This window comes from Vipera ursinii (genome assembly GCF_947247035.1).
Source record: "Vipera ursinii genome assembly, chromosome: 2".
NCBI classification, from domain to species: domain Eukaryota; kingdom Metazoa; phylum Chordata; class Lepidosauria; order Squamata; family Viperidae; genus Vipera; species Vipera ursinii.
Window position 1 is genome coordinate 187,747,365 of NC_139513.1, and position 17,528 is coordinate 187,764,892.

General features: G+C 36.9%; 1 protein-coding gene across 1 annotated transcript; it reads right to left on the reverse strand.

The window, feature by feature from the left end:
- Positions 1–1,345: 1,345 nt before the first annotated feature.
- On the reverse strand, positions 1,346–16,103 carry LRRC58 (leucine rich repeat containing 58). The gene is made up of 4 exons (XM_083356238.1): positions 15,044–16,103; positions 11,018–11,146; positions 5,270–5,547; positions 1,346–4,360 (listed from the first exon to the last, which is right to left on the reverse strand). Exons 1-4 carry the CDS (start codon positions 15,499–15,501, stop codon positions 4,152–4,154), a joined length of 1,074 nt encoding a protein of 357 aa, XP_083212364.1. The 5' UTR covers positions 15,502–16,103; the 3' UTR covers positions 1,346–4,151.
- Positions 16,104–17,528: the final 1,425 nt, after the last annotated feature.

The following is a 17,528-nucleotide window of genomic DNA, read 5'->3' on the forward strand; positions in this document are numbered from 1 at the left end:
ACAGCTGCTGCCACCGGTCCAGAGAGCTGGAAAGGTTGTGGATTGCTTATTTAGCAACAGAAATTCAATCCCAAGTGTGGTTATAAGTTGATGACTACCTATAAATTGTTCCAAGTTTTGCTAGCATGTGTCAAGCTAGTCTACCATTTACTTTTTCCCCCTTTCCACATTTGCACTTCTCAGTTCTTCAGGCACTAGTGTTATCCATAACTACAGAAAGGGGCTCCAAGATGACATCACAAGCCCCCTCATATTTCTGTAATTGACCTGTAACTGATTCATAGTAGCCAAATTTTCCCTTGCTACTCCAACCTGCCTTGGGTTGTTTCCTTTCCTCCTTTTGTTAGTTGCTATGCTGGAGCCCTTTCTGCAAAGGAAGGGTCTCCTCTCGCTAACCAAATATAATTTCCTAGAAGTAAATCACCTCTTTTTTGACTGGTATAGCCCAAAAGGGACCCTTTCAATGCTTTTAGTTTCTCTTGTGACCCTAACCTCTTTTCACTGTTATTTTTGCAGATTATTCGCTGTTTGCTAATATTTATTATATCAGTCTCTTTTTTCAACTCAAGTGTCCTAAGCAGCCTTCCATTTTTTTCTAATAGGAATGGTATGTGAGTATAGTTTCAGTATGTGATTTTGTGTACGTTTCCATCCCTCCTGCATTCCTTTTCTCCTGACATATTGCCTAGAATAGATCTTAAGATTATTGAAACCATGTCTCCTAAATATGTATTCTAAATTTCTCTTTCTATACCATGTATTGATTTTTTTTTAGATTCAACCAAGTTGCTATACAAATATGAGTGTTCCTTATTGGCAGTTTCTAAGATAGAAACTTTATTATTACACTATAAACATCTGTCTGAACAGCAATACTCTTTTCACCAAAAAGCCCATTGATGACTGTTAAAAAGACAGCATGATAAAAATGATTATTTCCCATTGTTGGTTACATATCTTTGATCTATAATCCTAAATAGAATATAAATTAAAGATATTATTTGGCAAGCAATCTAAACTATTTTACAAATTTAAGAAATCAGAAAAGCCACTCAATTTTCTTTGAGAAAGAGTGATAAGCATCAAGCAAACCATATTAAAATATTCAACAAGAAAATTGTTTAAAGTTTAACTAGTGGGAAGTATAAATATACAAAAACTATACAAATTGCTTCAGGTATTGTCTCCAAACTTTCTGTACAGATCCTAAGTGCTAATTTTTAATTTTTAAACTTTCCCTCTGACATTAATGGATAAAGAAATGATTGGAAGAATATGCAGCAAAAGAAATGAGGACATTAAGGACATTCAGACTTGGCTTTTATGCCATAGAAAGAAAGAATAAAAAAATCTAAATAATGTTTTAATGAAAACTTGCATGCCTGTCAGTGGAGCACATGTACAAACAATATTTTGAATCACAGTTTAGAATAAAATCAATCCATGGAAAAACCAGAAAATTTATATTGCCTAAATATATTATCAAAAATGCTAGATTAAACAAGAATCAATATTAGGTTTTACCTGTATAGGACTGACATCAAATAGTATCAAGATTCCATTAAGCATATAAATCATTAATAAATTAACATAGAAAATAGAGATCTTATACCTAAGAAAAACAATAAAATTTAGTTACATTGTATCTTAATTAGAACCAACATAAATGTCAGCAAATAATTTACAAACATTTTAAGTTCTCCAAAATCATGAATTGGGCTGATATGACATAAAACACTTAGAGGAAAGAAGTATGAGACTCACTCTCAAGATGGAAATTGTAGACTGAATGAATATATGCTTACGTGCATCGGTTGTAACTACTGTATAATGCTAAAATGAAATAATGATCAAGTGCAAGTCTGAAAACACTCCATATAAATCTATTTCCAGACGTAGTGAATATATAGGAGTTAATTCTAAGTTGAAGTTGCAATATTAATTTCATGTTATGATAAAAAAGGATTTTTCCTATTGATCATTTTCGTAAATTAAATTATATTAACAAGGGAATATGGGAAAGAATATATATTACTGTTAAAATCAGCATTTCTTGAACACTTATACATTCTTTGTGAAAATTATTTCAGATTATTCTTGTTCTCTAGATGCTGAAGAACTTGCAATACACTATTGCACTGCAGTTGGCTGAGATTGGTAGAAACAAGAGTTCAATGACACCTGAATCTAAATTTAAATTAATCTGATAGGGGATTCTGGCCAAGGATGCATACCACATTCACTCCATAAGATTTCTTTCTATATATATTGTATATATGTATGAAATGAGCCATTGAAATGACTGCGATGGTTCTGAAATGAGCCATTTCAGCCTTGGGAGTAAATGATACATATGTATTCATGCATGTCCACAAACCAACCCTATCAAACTGATAACCTTTCACTGGAGGCAGAAGCCATAATGGAAAAGTAGAAATAGCCGTAGCTCCCAATTTCTTTCACAAATCTTGCAATGATCCCAGTTAATAATACTGCATTCCTTTCTCCCTAAAATGCAGGGATCTTTCTATGAGATTCCCTTCTTCTCACTTATGCATATAGACTTCTATGTAGTTGAGAGAATTCCTAATGTGATTCAGAAAAGAGGCTGTCCATTGCAAAAGTATTATTTTTACTCAGCACTCAACATGGGATTACTATTGATAATACTTAGTCTGCAAAGGAAACACCAAAGATTAAACCACAAATCTGTAGAGAAGAGCATATTTATTGCATGAAAAGGGGAATCACAATTGTCTGTGATACTGCAAGTGTTGTGTGCTAAAAATGATTGCCTAAGTTCACCAACATACTGTCACTGACAAACTTAGTGATGCCTAATAAACAGCAACTCTTTTGTGAATATTTATCTTTTGCAGAGACTAGACATGTTCCTAAATATATGAGGTATCTTCAACAATACAACATGCTTAGAAATGTAAGAGGCAGGAAGTTTGGGTCAAAATCTTACAAAATGCATGTATGATAAGATTAAATTTGAGTATGAACAAGGGAAGAGAGGAAGGATATAATGTAAGTAACTTTGCAATAAAGGGAATAGAAGAAATAGATTGGTAAAATGTCTGAGTTTTTACAAAAGAAAGTTATATTATGTTAAATTATAGGTAATTATATATGATCTTGCTCTAAATGAATTTGAACAGTGATTTTTTTATATTTCTCACTAGTTAGAAAATGGCAGGCTTCAAGAAGAAAACCCAAGGAAGGCACTAATGATGCACTTATAGCATAACACAGAAATTAGAAACTCCCAATTCTGGTGAACCACAACTTTCAAGAGCAGAAGCCATAGGGAGCACTGCAGCAGCCCAGTGAACTTAGCCCCTGTGGAGGAAATTGGGACAATTTAAATGGCAAAATACATTTTTTCTGTCTGTCTTTCACCATGCATTAATATACCTATTTCAGTTCTTGGTGAAAAAAATAGGAAAAGTGCTACCAAAAAGCAATGATTTTGTTGCCAAATTTTTGGAGGTACGATTTAAGAATGCACTGAAGGACAGAAAAATGAAGCTGGTATAAAAATATGGAAAGGCACATTAATGGTATTATAGCATAGCATTTGATCATAGGCAGTGAAACCAAAAGAAGGAAGTAACACATTTTGATATTTGTGCATTTTGGAAGAATTTTGCTAAAAATAAATATATAAAGCCCAAGCAGCTTTATGGGAAGAACAATATTCAAGTACAGCAGTTGCTAAACACATTACTAAAGAACTCCCACTCTGTATTCTTAGATAAGCATGTTATCACAATGACTAAAGAAAATCCACTTCAAAGCCAGTCTGAGAGATGAAGTGTTTAAAACAGGGGTATCAAACTCGCAACGTCACATGACATGTCACGACGTATCGTGAGTTTTTTTCCATTGCCGGCAATGGGGTGGGCGCGATTTCAGCATGAAGCATCCAGCCCGCAGGCCGGCAGTTTGACACCCCTGGTTTAAAACATCTCTAACAAGTCACCAGTGCCAAGAATTCCTAAAACATCTCAAGATAGCAAGCTATAAGATGTCTTTATACTAATTTCTCTCTAAGGCATACAGGTGCATTTTCAGTGAATAATATAATATAGGCAAGCCCATTCCAAAGGACATCAGGCACTTGCTTCTTGTATTATCTTTTCTTCCTATCCCAAAAGAACCTTTTGCATCCTGCGTGCAGCAACAATAGCTTCATCTTCTGAATCAGATTCACTCTGGGAATTAGAACTCTGAGAAGCAGAACTGAAAGGGGAAGAACACTCTGGGGAACAAAGGTAGTGCATCAGTGGAACACGGTACTTCCCACAGAAATCGACAAATTTTATTTGGCGGACACAGCTGTCAAAATAGACTCCTAAAGAGAAAAGAAAGGATGTTTTTAAAATAGTGTTTGCAGTTACTGTATAAACATGTACACACATCATTTTCCATGGCCCTTTCCTATCTTGTTCTGCAAAACATGTGTTTTAAGTCATCAGGTCCTTAGTTTATGACAGCTGCTAAACTAAATCAAGTCAATGGCACCACTGTCTCTCTTGTTTGAGGGGCTGGTTGGTTGGTTATATAGCTGTCGGCTATCAGTTTTTTAAACATATCACTAGAGTAGATGGAACTTATTCCAATCCAGCGACATGATTCTTTGGAAGGTGCAAAAATTAAATTGGACATCAGTGTTTTAGATTGGGTTGATGTATAGAAAATAAAAATCTATTCACTTTTATTTAGAATAAATACCATTGAGTTTAATTTAGGGAACATGTTTATTGTGACAAAAAAATCAGGAGTTCCATAGTATTTTTTCTGACTAACAAGTTTTATTAAAAGGCATATACCTTTTAATAAAATGTCTGGAATCTGACAGTTCTAAATAACTTGAACACAAGTTATAAAAATTGGAATTTTCACCCAGAACTGCTAATATCCTTATGGCAGGATGATCGTTCTTGTAAGCAACCCTGGGTTTTAATTACACTTTTTAAAGTTTGTCTTCTGATTTGCTTTTTATCTCTAAATGTTAACCGGCTGGTTGAATGCTGATTTAATGGATTTATTATATTAAACTGGACAACAATTGATAAGAGATGGTATTAAGAAACAAACATGGATATTTGATCCAGGATGAATCAGTTATCTGATGGGATTATTTGGGATAGATAAAAAGCTGTGGTAAACTTTCTACAAATTGAATGCAATAATAGTTTGTTAACAGAGGGTTTTGAAATTTTACTACATAAGTACATAAAAAGCAAAGAAAATAATGTACCTCCACACTTAGGATTAGGACAATTGCTGGCCAGACTCAAATATCGAAGGAGATTTCCAGGGAGATCACTAGCAACATAAGGAATATTGCGAGTTTTGATAGTGCGTCCAGCCAGTTCTTGGAGGCTTGGAGGATTGTAGGTCAGTTCACGGACAAACCTCACAACCAAAGGATTCCCACGCAAACTCAGTTCCTCAAGCTGAACTAGGTTGAGGATCTCCCGAGGAAGATATGTCAGTAAGTTATTGTGGAGGCTAAGAGAACGAAGTGAATGCAACCTGGAAAATCAGAGACAAGAAAACCTATGGTAAGACTCTACCACCAAAAGGAGCAACAAACCCTCTTCCAGGATGACAGGTATTATTTACTTGCACTTCCCTAATATGCATAGTGAAGCTATTATAAAAAATATGAACACAGAGAGGGATTTTTCTATGGAGTTTACAGTACTAATAGAGCAGAACAGAATAAAAGTTGGAAGGGACCTTGGAGGTCTTCTAGGCCAACCCCCTGCTCAGGCAGGAAACCATATACCATTTCAGACAAATGTCTGTCCAATCTCTTCTTAAGAACCTCCAGAGTTGGGAGCATTTACAACTTCTGGAGGCAGGTTGTTCCACTGGTTAATTGTTCTAACAGTCAGGAAATTTCTCCATAGTTCTAGATTGCTTCTCTCCAAGTGTGGTCTTACCAAGGCATTATAAAGTGGTATTAACACTTCACATGATCTTGATTCTATCCATCTGTGTTAGCTTTTTTGGCAGCTGCAGCACATTGCTGGCTCATATTTAAGTGATTGTCCATTAGGACTTCAAGATCCCTCTCACAGTTACGACTACTGAGCCAGGTACCACCTATACTATACCTGTGCATTTGTTTTTTCTTACCTAAATGTAGAACCTTACTTTTTTCACCACTGAATTTCATTTTGTTAGATAGCGTCCAATGTTCAAGTCTGTCAAGATCCTTCTGTATCTTAAGCCTATCTTCTGGAGTGTTGGCTATTCCTTCCAGCTTGGTGTTGTCTGCAAATTTGATGAGTTCCTCATCCAAATCATTGATGAAAATATTGAAGAGTACTGGGCCTAAAACAAGGCCTTGGGGTACCCCATTGCATACTTCCCTCCATGTGGATAAAGTTCCATTGAGGACTACACATTGGCCAGCCAGTTACAAATCCATCTGGTGATGATGCTGCCTAGCTCACATTTTTCTATCTTATCAAGTAGTAGGTTTTGGTCTACTTTATCAAATGCCTTACTGAAGCCCAACTAATTATATCCACTGTTTTCCTTTGGTTCACTAATTTTGTCACTTTGTCAAAGAATGCAATAAGGTTTGTCGGGCATGATCTGTTTTTCACAAATCCATGTTGGCCTTTGGTTATGACTTTGTTTGCTGATTCATTCCTTAATTATCTTTTCCAGAATCTTCCCAGGTATTGACATTAAAATAAATAAATAAATAAATAAATAATAAATAATCCATCTGGTCCTGGTGATTTGAATTCGTCTTAAGGTGGACAGGTGCTCACTTACCATTTTCTTGTCTATTTTATCTTATATTTCTAATCTGTTTTTTACAGTACTGTTTTTGATAAGTTGGACTATTTTTTCCCTTAGTGTAAATAGATGCAAAAAAATAGTTAAGCAGTTCTGTTTTCTCCCTATTGCTTATCACCTTCTTGCCACTTTCTCCCATTAATGGACCACTCATTCATTGACTTTTTTCTTGTTTTTACATGTTGAAATAAGCTTTTTTAGTTATTTTTGACTTTTGTCACAAACCTTAGTTCATTTTGAGCCTTAGCTTTCCTCACTTCATATTTGCAGGCTTGGGCTATTTGCTGACATTATGCTTCAGTTTATGCATTCTAGACAGTTTTCATTATTATGCTCTAATTCTATAGAAATGTAGTTATTTCTTATATAGAGTACAACTCCACCTCCTCTTTTATTTGGTCTGGTTTTTTTTTTAAAAATAATTTAAATCCCTCTAGCTGTACATTCCATTTGTGGGTTTCATCTCACCAAGTTTCCATAATGGCAACAATATCACATCTGCCCTCATTTACTTGATTTTCTAATTTGCCCTGTTTATTCCTCATACTCTGTGCATTGGTATACAGACATTTGAGTCCTTTTTGACTGATCCTGTGTTTACTTTCTATATAATCTGTTTTGTGCCCAAGTTCTCCTACTTCCTTACCACTTGTTTGATTAGTGCAGATGATATGGCACACACTATCAAAATGGCACACGCTATCAAAAGCTTGATTTTCCTTAACAGCAAGGTTGATGTTCTTATGTGCACAAACATCTATGTTACAAGTACTGATAACCCTATTAGTTTTAGATTGCTGGGGATAGAAATGTTCTGTATCAATCAACTATTTGTCCCTTTTGTTTAGTTTAAATGTTTCTCCAGAAAATCCGTAAATTTAATGCCAAGTTACTCACTCCCTTTCTTTGATGGATGCAAACCTTCTCTTTTGTAGTTTTTTATTGCACTAGCTGCAGATGTTGTCACTAATATAAGCAAAGCCTTCCGCTTTACACCACTCCTTTAGCCACTGAACTCTGCTATATGCTGGCCTTTTCCTTTTTATAGTAGAGAATGCTTTTGCATTTTCTGAAAACTCTATATTCCTTATTAATTTTTAGAATAATGAAGCTGTTTTTCAAAACTCAATAATTTTAAAAATCAGCCTAATTTATAATAAACCAAAATAGGATGATATGCATTGCTCTATAACAAACATGTATACTTTTGAGTGCAGTAGATTTAGGGCATTACCCTGATTACATTTAGAACCACAATTGGGACCAGCTGGCAAGCAATTATTAAGTGGGAAAGCCGCCCTGAGTCTTCGGAGAAGGGCGGGATATAAATGGAATTAAAATAAAATAAATAAATACATGACTGTGAATGTCAGGCACAAGCAACCAGAACCACTTGTGAATAGTCTCAAGCAGAAGCTTTATTTTAATCACTTATGTGATATTTCTTTGGGAACAGTCACAGAAGTTCTGGGGGAGGTCAGACCTGTGCCGTTTTTTGCAATGCAAGGAGTCCAAGTTCAGCAACCTCTTAATCTCTCCCTCCAGTCTAGTTGGAGATTCCAGTACAATGACTCTGCTTTCCTTTTGCCCATTTCCCACCCTTTGGTATGCTAATGCTAACGCTGGGATAATTAGCAAGAACGGAATTAATGTGTTTACATTTGTTGAAGAGAAAGGGATTACAAGAGAGAGAGCAGGCTCACAATGGGGAATATACATCAAAATAATTGGCATCCCACAGCACACTTGGAACTGGGAGTCGCAATTGCTCTACCCAAACATGTATTCCCCTGCTTACTCTCTTGCTGATGTTTTCTTGTTAACTCTCTTGTAATCCCTTTCTCCCCAATCTTTCTGCTCTGCAATGGGGGGAAAAAGAAAAGCAACAGGTCAGGCACAGATCAATGTATATAGACTGTAATGATAATCGCATGACTGAGGGACACGTTGAAGATCATAAATTTGACATTGATCAGTTATTTCTTTTGCACCATGCAAATGGAATGAAATGAGGCAGTCAGTAAGCGAGATCTACTTGTAGCTAAGTTCTCTTTTCTTGTCTATCCTGAATTAGCCTTTTCTCATTCCTCTGCAGTACTGTATAATGACCAGCTAGAGTTCCATTTATCTTCAGAGGGAAAATAGTTACAAAACAGGAGAAATTCTGCCTTCTCGCCATTATCTATTACTGCTTCACCACTTTTTCTTCAAAAATGCCTTGTTTTACTTTCATTTCTAATGTACATAAAGAACCTTTTTATTCTTTGATATCTCTTGCAAGCTTCACCACATTCTGAACTTTAGCCTTTAGTTCCTACAGTTTCTTGACACCCTACCTCTTTGGTTATATTTTCTTTCTTCCATTTTCTGTAAATTTTGCTTTTTCTCTGAAGTATTTTAGAGAAATTGCACATGTACACACTGGTAGCTTTGAATTTATCCTTTTTTCTGTTATGAGAATTGTTTTATAGGTTTTCCCATCTTCCTGAACATTTTTTTCAAGGAATTCAAGCCAATGGATCTGATCTACCTTCCTTTGAAGTTCATTAAAATCCATTTTTGAAGTCCAGCTTTTAGGTAGCTCTTCTCAGCTCATCCTCCTCTAGATATCATGAATTCAAGGATAAAATAATTTTCAGTATATTTGCTTCTGTGTTTTAGCTACACTTTCTTTTTATTCTCATTTGATATCCTCCTGATGAAAATGGTGAGGTTCCTTCTCAAGTTTTATCAACTGTATCCTATCTCTTCTCAGCAGTCCTTTCTGCACGTAGCATTGGCCTTTGTCAAACTCCTGTTTGTTTTCCCTATTTGCTTGTTTAGTAATACCTTTATTGATTAGCCTGTGGACCATATCAAGGTGCAGAGTTCCAAACACTGGTTATACTAAAATGCAGTAAAACAATTTAGAATGGAATCGGTTAAAATATAATTTAGAATAAAATAGAAATAAAATACAATTTAAAATGAAATGGGATAAAATATTTTTTAAAATGAAATTAGAATCAAATAGGGCAATTTAAGATATAAATAGATAAAATATGATAAAATTATATTTTACTATCACCCCTACAATCTACCCCAATCAGTCTCACATATGCCAATCTCAGCCAAACCATTTTGCTCAGGTACTATGCTGTGTTAAATGTAATTTTCAAATTCTGGCTGCACATAAGGTAAGTTATTTTGATATGGGGGTCTCAATAGGTCATTCACTTAGTGTATAGGTCAAGGTACCTGTCTCTCACCCTCTTACATAGGCAGCAGTGAAACAGGATGTGAGCCAAGTCCTCAACCTCTGCCGCTCCACAGATGCAGAGATATCCATTATAGGATATAGAGTAAAATCTCCCATATCTGACCATTGTGTCAAGCTGTTCAAATCTCGCTTGTGTGAGTATTTCCCTACGATATTTTGGCAGTTGTCTGCTTGAAAAGTGCATTTGTATTTGCTCAGCCATTTCAAGTTACCCACCTTACTAGGAATGGCCATGTCATTTTGTGCTTCAATATCCTTAATTCTTTGGGCAGCTCTTTTTTGAGATTGTTCCCCCATTATGCAAGAGACAGGAAGGCCATAGCATCTTACAAAATTTGTCAGTTTAGTGAACCAGGAAGTTTATGATTGCAATTTTATCTGCTCTAGTAGACATAACTTGGGGAGTTTATCACTCATTAATTTAATCTCAGTAATTATATATTCTAATTTTGGATAGAGCAAAAAGTTGCAAGGAGGTACTTGCTTAACACGCCACAATCCTCCTTTAATAATGGCAACAGAGACTGCAGGGATTGCCATCACTAAGTCATGAGATAATGTGATGTCATACTTTACATTACGACAGTATTGCTTATCAATGGAAGTTTTTGTCCCAAATGCTGTTGTAACTCAAGCACTATCTGTAATTGGTTTCGGTTCAATGGAAATAGTATATCTAGTATAATAGTACGGTATATAATTTTCACTAAATCAAATATCACACTATTTGAACTCACAGTAATCGCGATCTACCAGTATTGTTTATAGATCAGCATGTACAATTATTGTACAATTTGCTGATTGTGATGCAGCATTGTGAGATTATGTTAATATATAGAATATATTCTCCTTTTCACACAAAAACGCTTAGGCAACTAAATTCAGGACACAGATATCAAAAAGCGTAACATGGCTAGACATACTCACTGTGCCAACTGAGGTGGAATACTCTGTATCCTGTTATCACAGAGGACTAGGTAACTTAGTGAAGACAGGTTTGCTAACTCTGGTGGAATGGAAGTAATGAAATTTCCTCCAAGATATAAAAATTCTAAACTGAAAGAGAAACAAAAATCAATACATAAAGTTTGCATCCATTTTTGATAGTGCTTATTCAACATGTCATTTAGAACATAAATCAGTAGACCTCAACCTTTTATATATTACAAAATGATTGCATTAAAGAAACTTTAACAGATAAACTTAAAAGCAAAGGAAGAGGAAATGGTTCACCAGGTTAAGTTCCTCCAGATAGGTTCCTTGAATTAAAAAAAATGCTATCAAGAAAATAATAATAGATGATGAAAAATAATTTCTTTCTCTCTCCAAGCTCTGATGTGTGCCTCCCAAAGAGAATAAGTGTTGCCTATTGAATTTCTACCAGACAGTTGCTGAAACCACTCAGAAAGAAATCAATACTCAGCAAAGCATTACAAAGTCCTCAAAGGAGTAGGTTTCTGGTACACGTAAAAGTTATGAAACATGCATCATGAAGTGAACCCAATCTCTGTATTCGTATTCCAATTTGGATACAAGTACAGGAGCCATAGTTTGCATTACATGGTTTGTCATTCCTTTCCCAACCCACCCCTTTGAAGATCCCTATGCTTAAAGCTGTACTTGCAGGAAGGTAGCAGGCATCTGGATTGATATTTCTGATTGGTCATAATCCTATTTTAGAAGAGGTTTCAAAGATAATAAAATGCCCTGCCAGTTTGCTGAGTGAGATGCCGTGGTGATTTTATTTTCTTCTGTGTTTATTTCTGTTGAAATATTTGGGAGGAGTCATTTGACACCTGATCAAGTAATAGCAACAGAAACACCACTTAAGACTTATATACTACTTCAGAGTGCTTTACAGCCCTCTTCAAATGGTTTACAGAGTCAGCATATTGCCCCCAACAATCTGGGGCCTCATTTTACTGATCTCGGAAGGATGGAAGACTGAGTCAACCTTAAGTGAGAATCGAACTGCTGAACTGTTGGCAGCAGGCAGTCAGCAGAAGTAGCCTGCAGTACTGCACTCTAACCATTGCACCACCATGGCTCTATCTGACACCTGATCTAGTAATGATGGTGATACATTGACAACATTGATATTAGGCGAGTATGCTTTATTTTGCCCCAGGAAATGCAAAATGAAAAGAAGAAAAATAACAGAAGCCATGGTTGGGCCAAGCCCACATGAACTTGGTAAGCCTGAGTGAGGCTAGAGAGGCAACTGCTGTGCTCCTCCTCTAATAAAGCTTATTTGATTTATCTTGAGTCCTATTTAGGTGCTGCTTCATCTATTACCAATTGAGAACTGGCACAAACCACATTGGTCCACATCAAATTAAATAATAAATTGTTTTTATGCCTCTTCAGTATATGGGAAAAAGAGAACTTTGATCTTGACATGATACACAGTATTTTTGTTCCTAATAAGTACATTCTGTCTGTTTATAAGCTCAAGTCAGCACATAAAAACTAACTTGGTGGAAGCAATTGGCACAAGGTCATCCGTTAAATTCACAAATGAATAGATATTTGGACCTAGGTCTCTCAATTCCAGCATTAGAGTGTAGTGAACTTTGTGGAAAAGCTTAGTTCTATTAACTATTCTTTAATAATTAATAGTAACAATAATTTAATAATTAAACACAAAACCACAATACTCAGAAATAGTATGCCTCTAAATACACAAAATTAATTACCAGGTGATATTCTTAAGTTTGAAGGCAATGCCTGCAACACCTTCACATCATACCAAAATGGAGAATACTAGCAGAAAATAATAGTGAGAAAAATATACTACATGACTGTACGTCTGCAAATCAGCTATCAATAGATTCTAAAAGAAAATGGAATTGTGCAAATTGTACTTACCAAATACTTTTAGCATTACTCTAAAATTATTTTCAAGAGGATCTTGCACTATTTTTTTCTAACTTTACAGAAGCCTCTTAAATATATAAAACAAACTGATCATACTGAAAAGAGAAGAATGTAGGAAACTACAATGAGAGATTAGAACAGATTAAACAAACTGTCCCTGAGTTGAAATATTGGCAATGGTGACTAGAAAACAAGATATGGACTAAAATGATGAAAACTGGAACAACTGTATTTGAACTGGAAGCACATTTGCACTCTCATTTCTGAGACATGTCCTCCCCTTTACAAAGATTTCTTTTTACTCGAGTATGTCATGATTCTATGACTAGGACCCTTGGAGAATAAATGACTATTCCTGAAAATTGGTGCACACTCAGACTCATTATACTCCCAAGAACCATTGTTCATGTCCCAGGCTTCTTATGGTTACTCACTGATATTTCCCATTTTTTGCTTTTCAGTGTAATTAATATGCTTTATTTCCAAAACAGCAGAACAGAGGAAAACACTGTGACTGAACAATCCTAGTGTTATAATATGTAAAACAGATAGTAGAATGAAAATAAAAATAGATACTGTATAAATTGCAGATAACCCCCCCTTCTTTTCATTACAAGATAGCTATATGAACAAAATTAAAATTAACAATATTCATTAAATATATAAAGAGAAATAACAAAACACAATAAACTAAATGAAATTGATCTAAATTAGCCACAAATACTCTTCCCTTTCTGTTAAAACAGAATAATTTTCAACTATTACTTCCTGAAACGAGGCTGTATTTTTTAATTGAAATGTGAAAATATGGAAAAGAGGAAGAAACTTAACTTTTGCATTTCACTGTAGAAAAATTGATTCAAGGTAACAATTTTGCAGGTGGCCAAATTTATATTTCCAAATAAAAGATTTATGAATTTATTTTTAAGCTACAATTCTCCCACAAACATAAGTTTCTTGGAAATAAAGGCACCAAAACAAAGCTCACCATCAATACTGTAACTTTGTGTATATGCGTAAATCTATCTAACTGTATCATGGAGCATTAAGTGGTGGTAATAAACCAATCTATTCAAAAATAAAACTCAATTCTCAAACTCATCCTAAGGATGTTTCTTAAACTCTTATATTAAACTATAACTAAAGTTAAAATGAATGAGTGTTGAAATTACCTGAAAGACCACCTACTCCCATACTGTAATGTCTGTCCTACATTCTTTTGTGGATCTCACTAGAGATACAAGATCAGCAGAATGTGATTTTTCTGTGCCCCAAAATATAGTTATGAAACAAGTGTTGCGGGAGTTGAAAAACACAAAACATTTTGAATACCCTGGATGAAAAAAATATGAAACAATCTATTTTTCATCTAAGCTATTCAAATAATGTTGCATTTTTTAATAAATATTATCTTTGCACCGTCTGGTATTTTTTAAAGCCAAATATGTTGTATTAAGTCCATTCAACCAAAGCTACAAAAATCCAGATGGCTACTACCTTTAAATGGCCATAAAGGACAGGAAAAGCTTTCTGCTGCCAACTATTGGTTGCCTATATTTTAGCAGTACACAAGTAGTCTAATAATATAAAAGTTCTAAATAATTAAATAATTATAATAATTTATTAAATTCGTGTCACATCAGTGAAACAAAGAAATTACAACAAAATCACTAAAAGATAAATATGGCAAGTGTGATGAAACAAGGTCTCCCCCCCCCCCCGCCAAAAGCAGGGTTGAAGAAGCAAATAATAAATCCTTTTTTTAAAAAAGAGACTACTGGGAGTTTATGTATAGAACACTCCCAGATTATCAACACTCAAGAAAAAGACCGAATGAGCTGATGCCCCACTTGAAATCACCTGGTAGTATAAAACCACTAAGACCTTCTAAAAGATGGGTGCCTTGACTGAAGCAGAGCTCACATTTCGAGGAACAGCAACGAGCCCCGCCGCATTTTCTATCGAGGGCACCGGTGCGCCTCCCTTCCGCAAAATGCAGCCAAAGCTTCGGCTCGGAAGGCCACCCGCAGCCGGCTTCCCTGGGAGCCTCTCGGCCCCTCTTCCAAGCCGGCTCACCTGCTGAGCTCCTGGATGGCGGGGGGGATGCTCTGGAGCCGGTTACTCCCCAGGCTGAGGCTCTGGAGGCGGAAGAGGCCCAGGAGCGAGGCTGGGAAGTGCGTGAAGCGGTTGCCGCTCAAGTTGAGGACGCGCAAGGAGCGGCACAGGGGGGCGCTGGCCAGGCCCTTAGGGAGCGACCCGCGGGACCCCAACCGGTTGTTCTTCGCCAGCAGCGTGTGCAGATGCGCCAGGTCCAGCAGCTCGGGGCCCAGCACCGACAGCCCCGTCCCGCTCACGTCCAAGACCTCCAGGGCTGGATACCAGCTCCCTAGCCGCGCGGGCAGCTCGCCCGCCGGGGACAGCCAGGAGGGGGGGAGCACCAGGCGCCGCGAGGACGGCTCCGCGGCGCCTCTCGGCCGCAGCTCGCCTTCCTCGCCCGCTCGTCGGGCTTCGGCCTGCACTCCTTCCTCCGCCATCTCGTCAAGACCGAGCCCCGGAACCTGCGTACGACCGCGCTCGTAGGGCCCTGAGTAGCGGAACGTCAGGCCGCGCTTCGGCCGCTTTCTCCTGCAATCGGTCGAGACTTATACAGGTTCCCGGGCTGCTCCCGCAGGAACGGGCTAGGCCGCCGACCGAGGGTGTTTCTGATTCGGCTTTTCTGAGGGGCGCCGTGGAGTTCAGGGGCTCAGTGTGCTGTCAATGGCCTCCAGGGGCATTTTTTAACCGTAGGTCTGGCCGACGGTATTTTTTATTCCAGTGTAATTTGCTTGAACGTTCAGTATGTATTCCATTCAGAAACTATTGGCTTTTACTTTTTTCTTTTAGCAACGTGACTTTTTCATACTGAAGAGTTGACAACTTAGCATGTTTTTGGTGAAAACGACTTCCGTGTTTATAACAGGAACATGGGAAGCCTCTTTATATGAAAGAGGGTCAGGGGTCCATCTAGCTGAGTGTTGTATATAGGCAATGCACCCAGTTCAAAGGAGCAGTTGAGGGCCTTTCCAGGTAAAGCTTTCCAGTATGAAACACTTGAGATCTACTGTTATTCAGTATACAGATACAGTGGTACCTAGGTACTCATCCAGGATTCTTCCCGAGTACTAAAATGGGTCCTGAGCAAACCATGTGATCCTGTATTTCAGCCAGAAGGAGTCAGCTGATGCCAGCAAGGTCTACCTTGCACTTCAAGTACAAGTAGAAAGATAAGAGATTTTCTTCAAAAAACGTTGAATATTGAATTCAATGAGTTTTGAAGTAGTTGAATACTGAGGTTTGACTGTAGTCCCCAACTTATAAGCATCCATTTAACAACCATTTGAAGTTCAACAGTACTGAAAAAAGTAACGACTAGTCCTTAGTTCTATCACAGCATCACCACGGTCACGTGTTCAAAATTTATGCACTTGGCAACTATCATGTATTTATAAGAGTTGCAGCATCCCAGGATCACCTGATCATAATTTGCAACTTTCCATCTACCTTCCTCAAGCAAAGTCAATGAGGGAAGCTGGATTTGCTTAGTGGCCAAATGATTCACTTATGCATTGATTCACATAAAACCATGACAAAAAGGATGGTAAAATCAGGTGTGGCTCAACAACCACCTAGCTTAGCAACAGAACTTCTGGTTCCAACTGTGATCATAAATTGATGACTACCTGCAGTTTTGAGGTCTCTAACGTTTGGCAGGAATTCCTATGGAAATTTATTTTAAGAACTTGAGCCTAATGTGCCTCTTCCATTCAGTTAAAATGCATTGAGCTAACTTGGCTTGCTTCCCCCCCCCCCCATGTGATGACTTCCTGGTAAAGGAAACAAAACTAGGTCCAGACCAGTGGTGATTTAACTCTAAAGCAAAGATCAGTTTTGCCTGGCTTTGCAACTGTTTCCCCTCCGGCTCAAAATTATCTTTTTTACAGGACTACCAGCTCCAGTTAACATTACCCCACTTTCCACAAGCTGACCTGCTCTGGAAGACAAACTCTGTAGAAAATCTTTGCTGCAGTTATCTATAAAGCAGTGAGAAAAATGATTAGGCATCCAATTGCAAACAATTTTAATCTATTCCAATTCCAATTTGCTAAACTGCCTGTGATACTAAATCTCTGACTTTTCTTCATATCTGGACTGTCTAGAATTCATTCGCTCATTGGATGGTTAACTATCTGCTTAAAGCAGCACTTTCTTTTGAGACCTAAGAATAATTGAGGAAACAGCAATAGCAGAAACAGGCATAGAGAACTAAGTGTGTTTGTTTACATTGCTCAAAAAACAAAGATATTTTCTTCTGAAAAAGTGTGCTCAAGATATACATTAGAGAAGAGTGATTGAAATATTAATGTTTCATTTTCCAATTAGTTTAATTGAACTGTTCTGATGAACTTTTGATTTTATCTTTCATACAATGCCAACAAAGGGGAAGGGGGGATAAAATAATTTTGAGATGCTTCTCTTAAGAGGACAATTAATATTAAAAGTAATCAACGATGATTAATTAATA

What these genes read in the sequence shown, in the direction of transcription:
- LRRC58 (XM_083356238.1), bottom strand. Translation starts at nt 15,501, where the DNA reads ATGGCGGAGGAAGGAGTGCAGGCCGAAGCCCGACGAGCGGGCGAGGAA. An exon ending in GCCATCCAGGAGCTCAGCAG is followed by an intron (nt 11,147 to 15,043) that starts GTGAGCCGGCTT and finishes TTTCTCTTTCAG; the next exon opens with TTTAGAATTTTTATATCTTG. An exon ending in ATTCCACCTCAGTTGGCACA is followed by an intron (nt 5,548 to 11,017) that starts GTGAGTATGTCT and finishes CTGATTTTCCAG; the next exon opens with GTTGCATTCACTTCGTTCTC.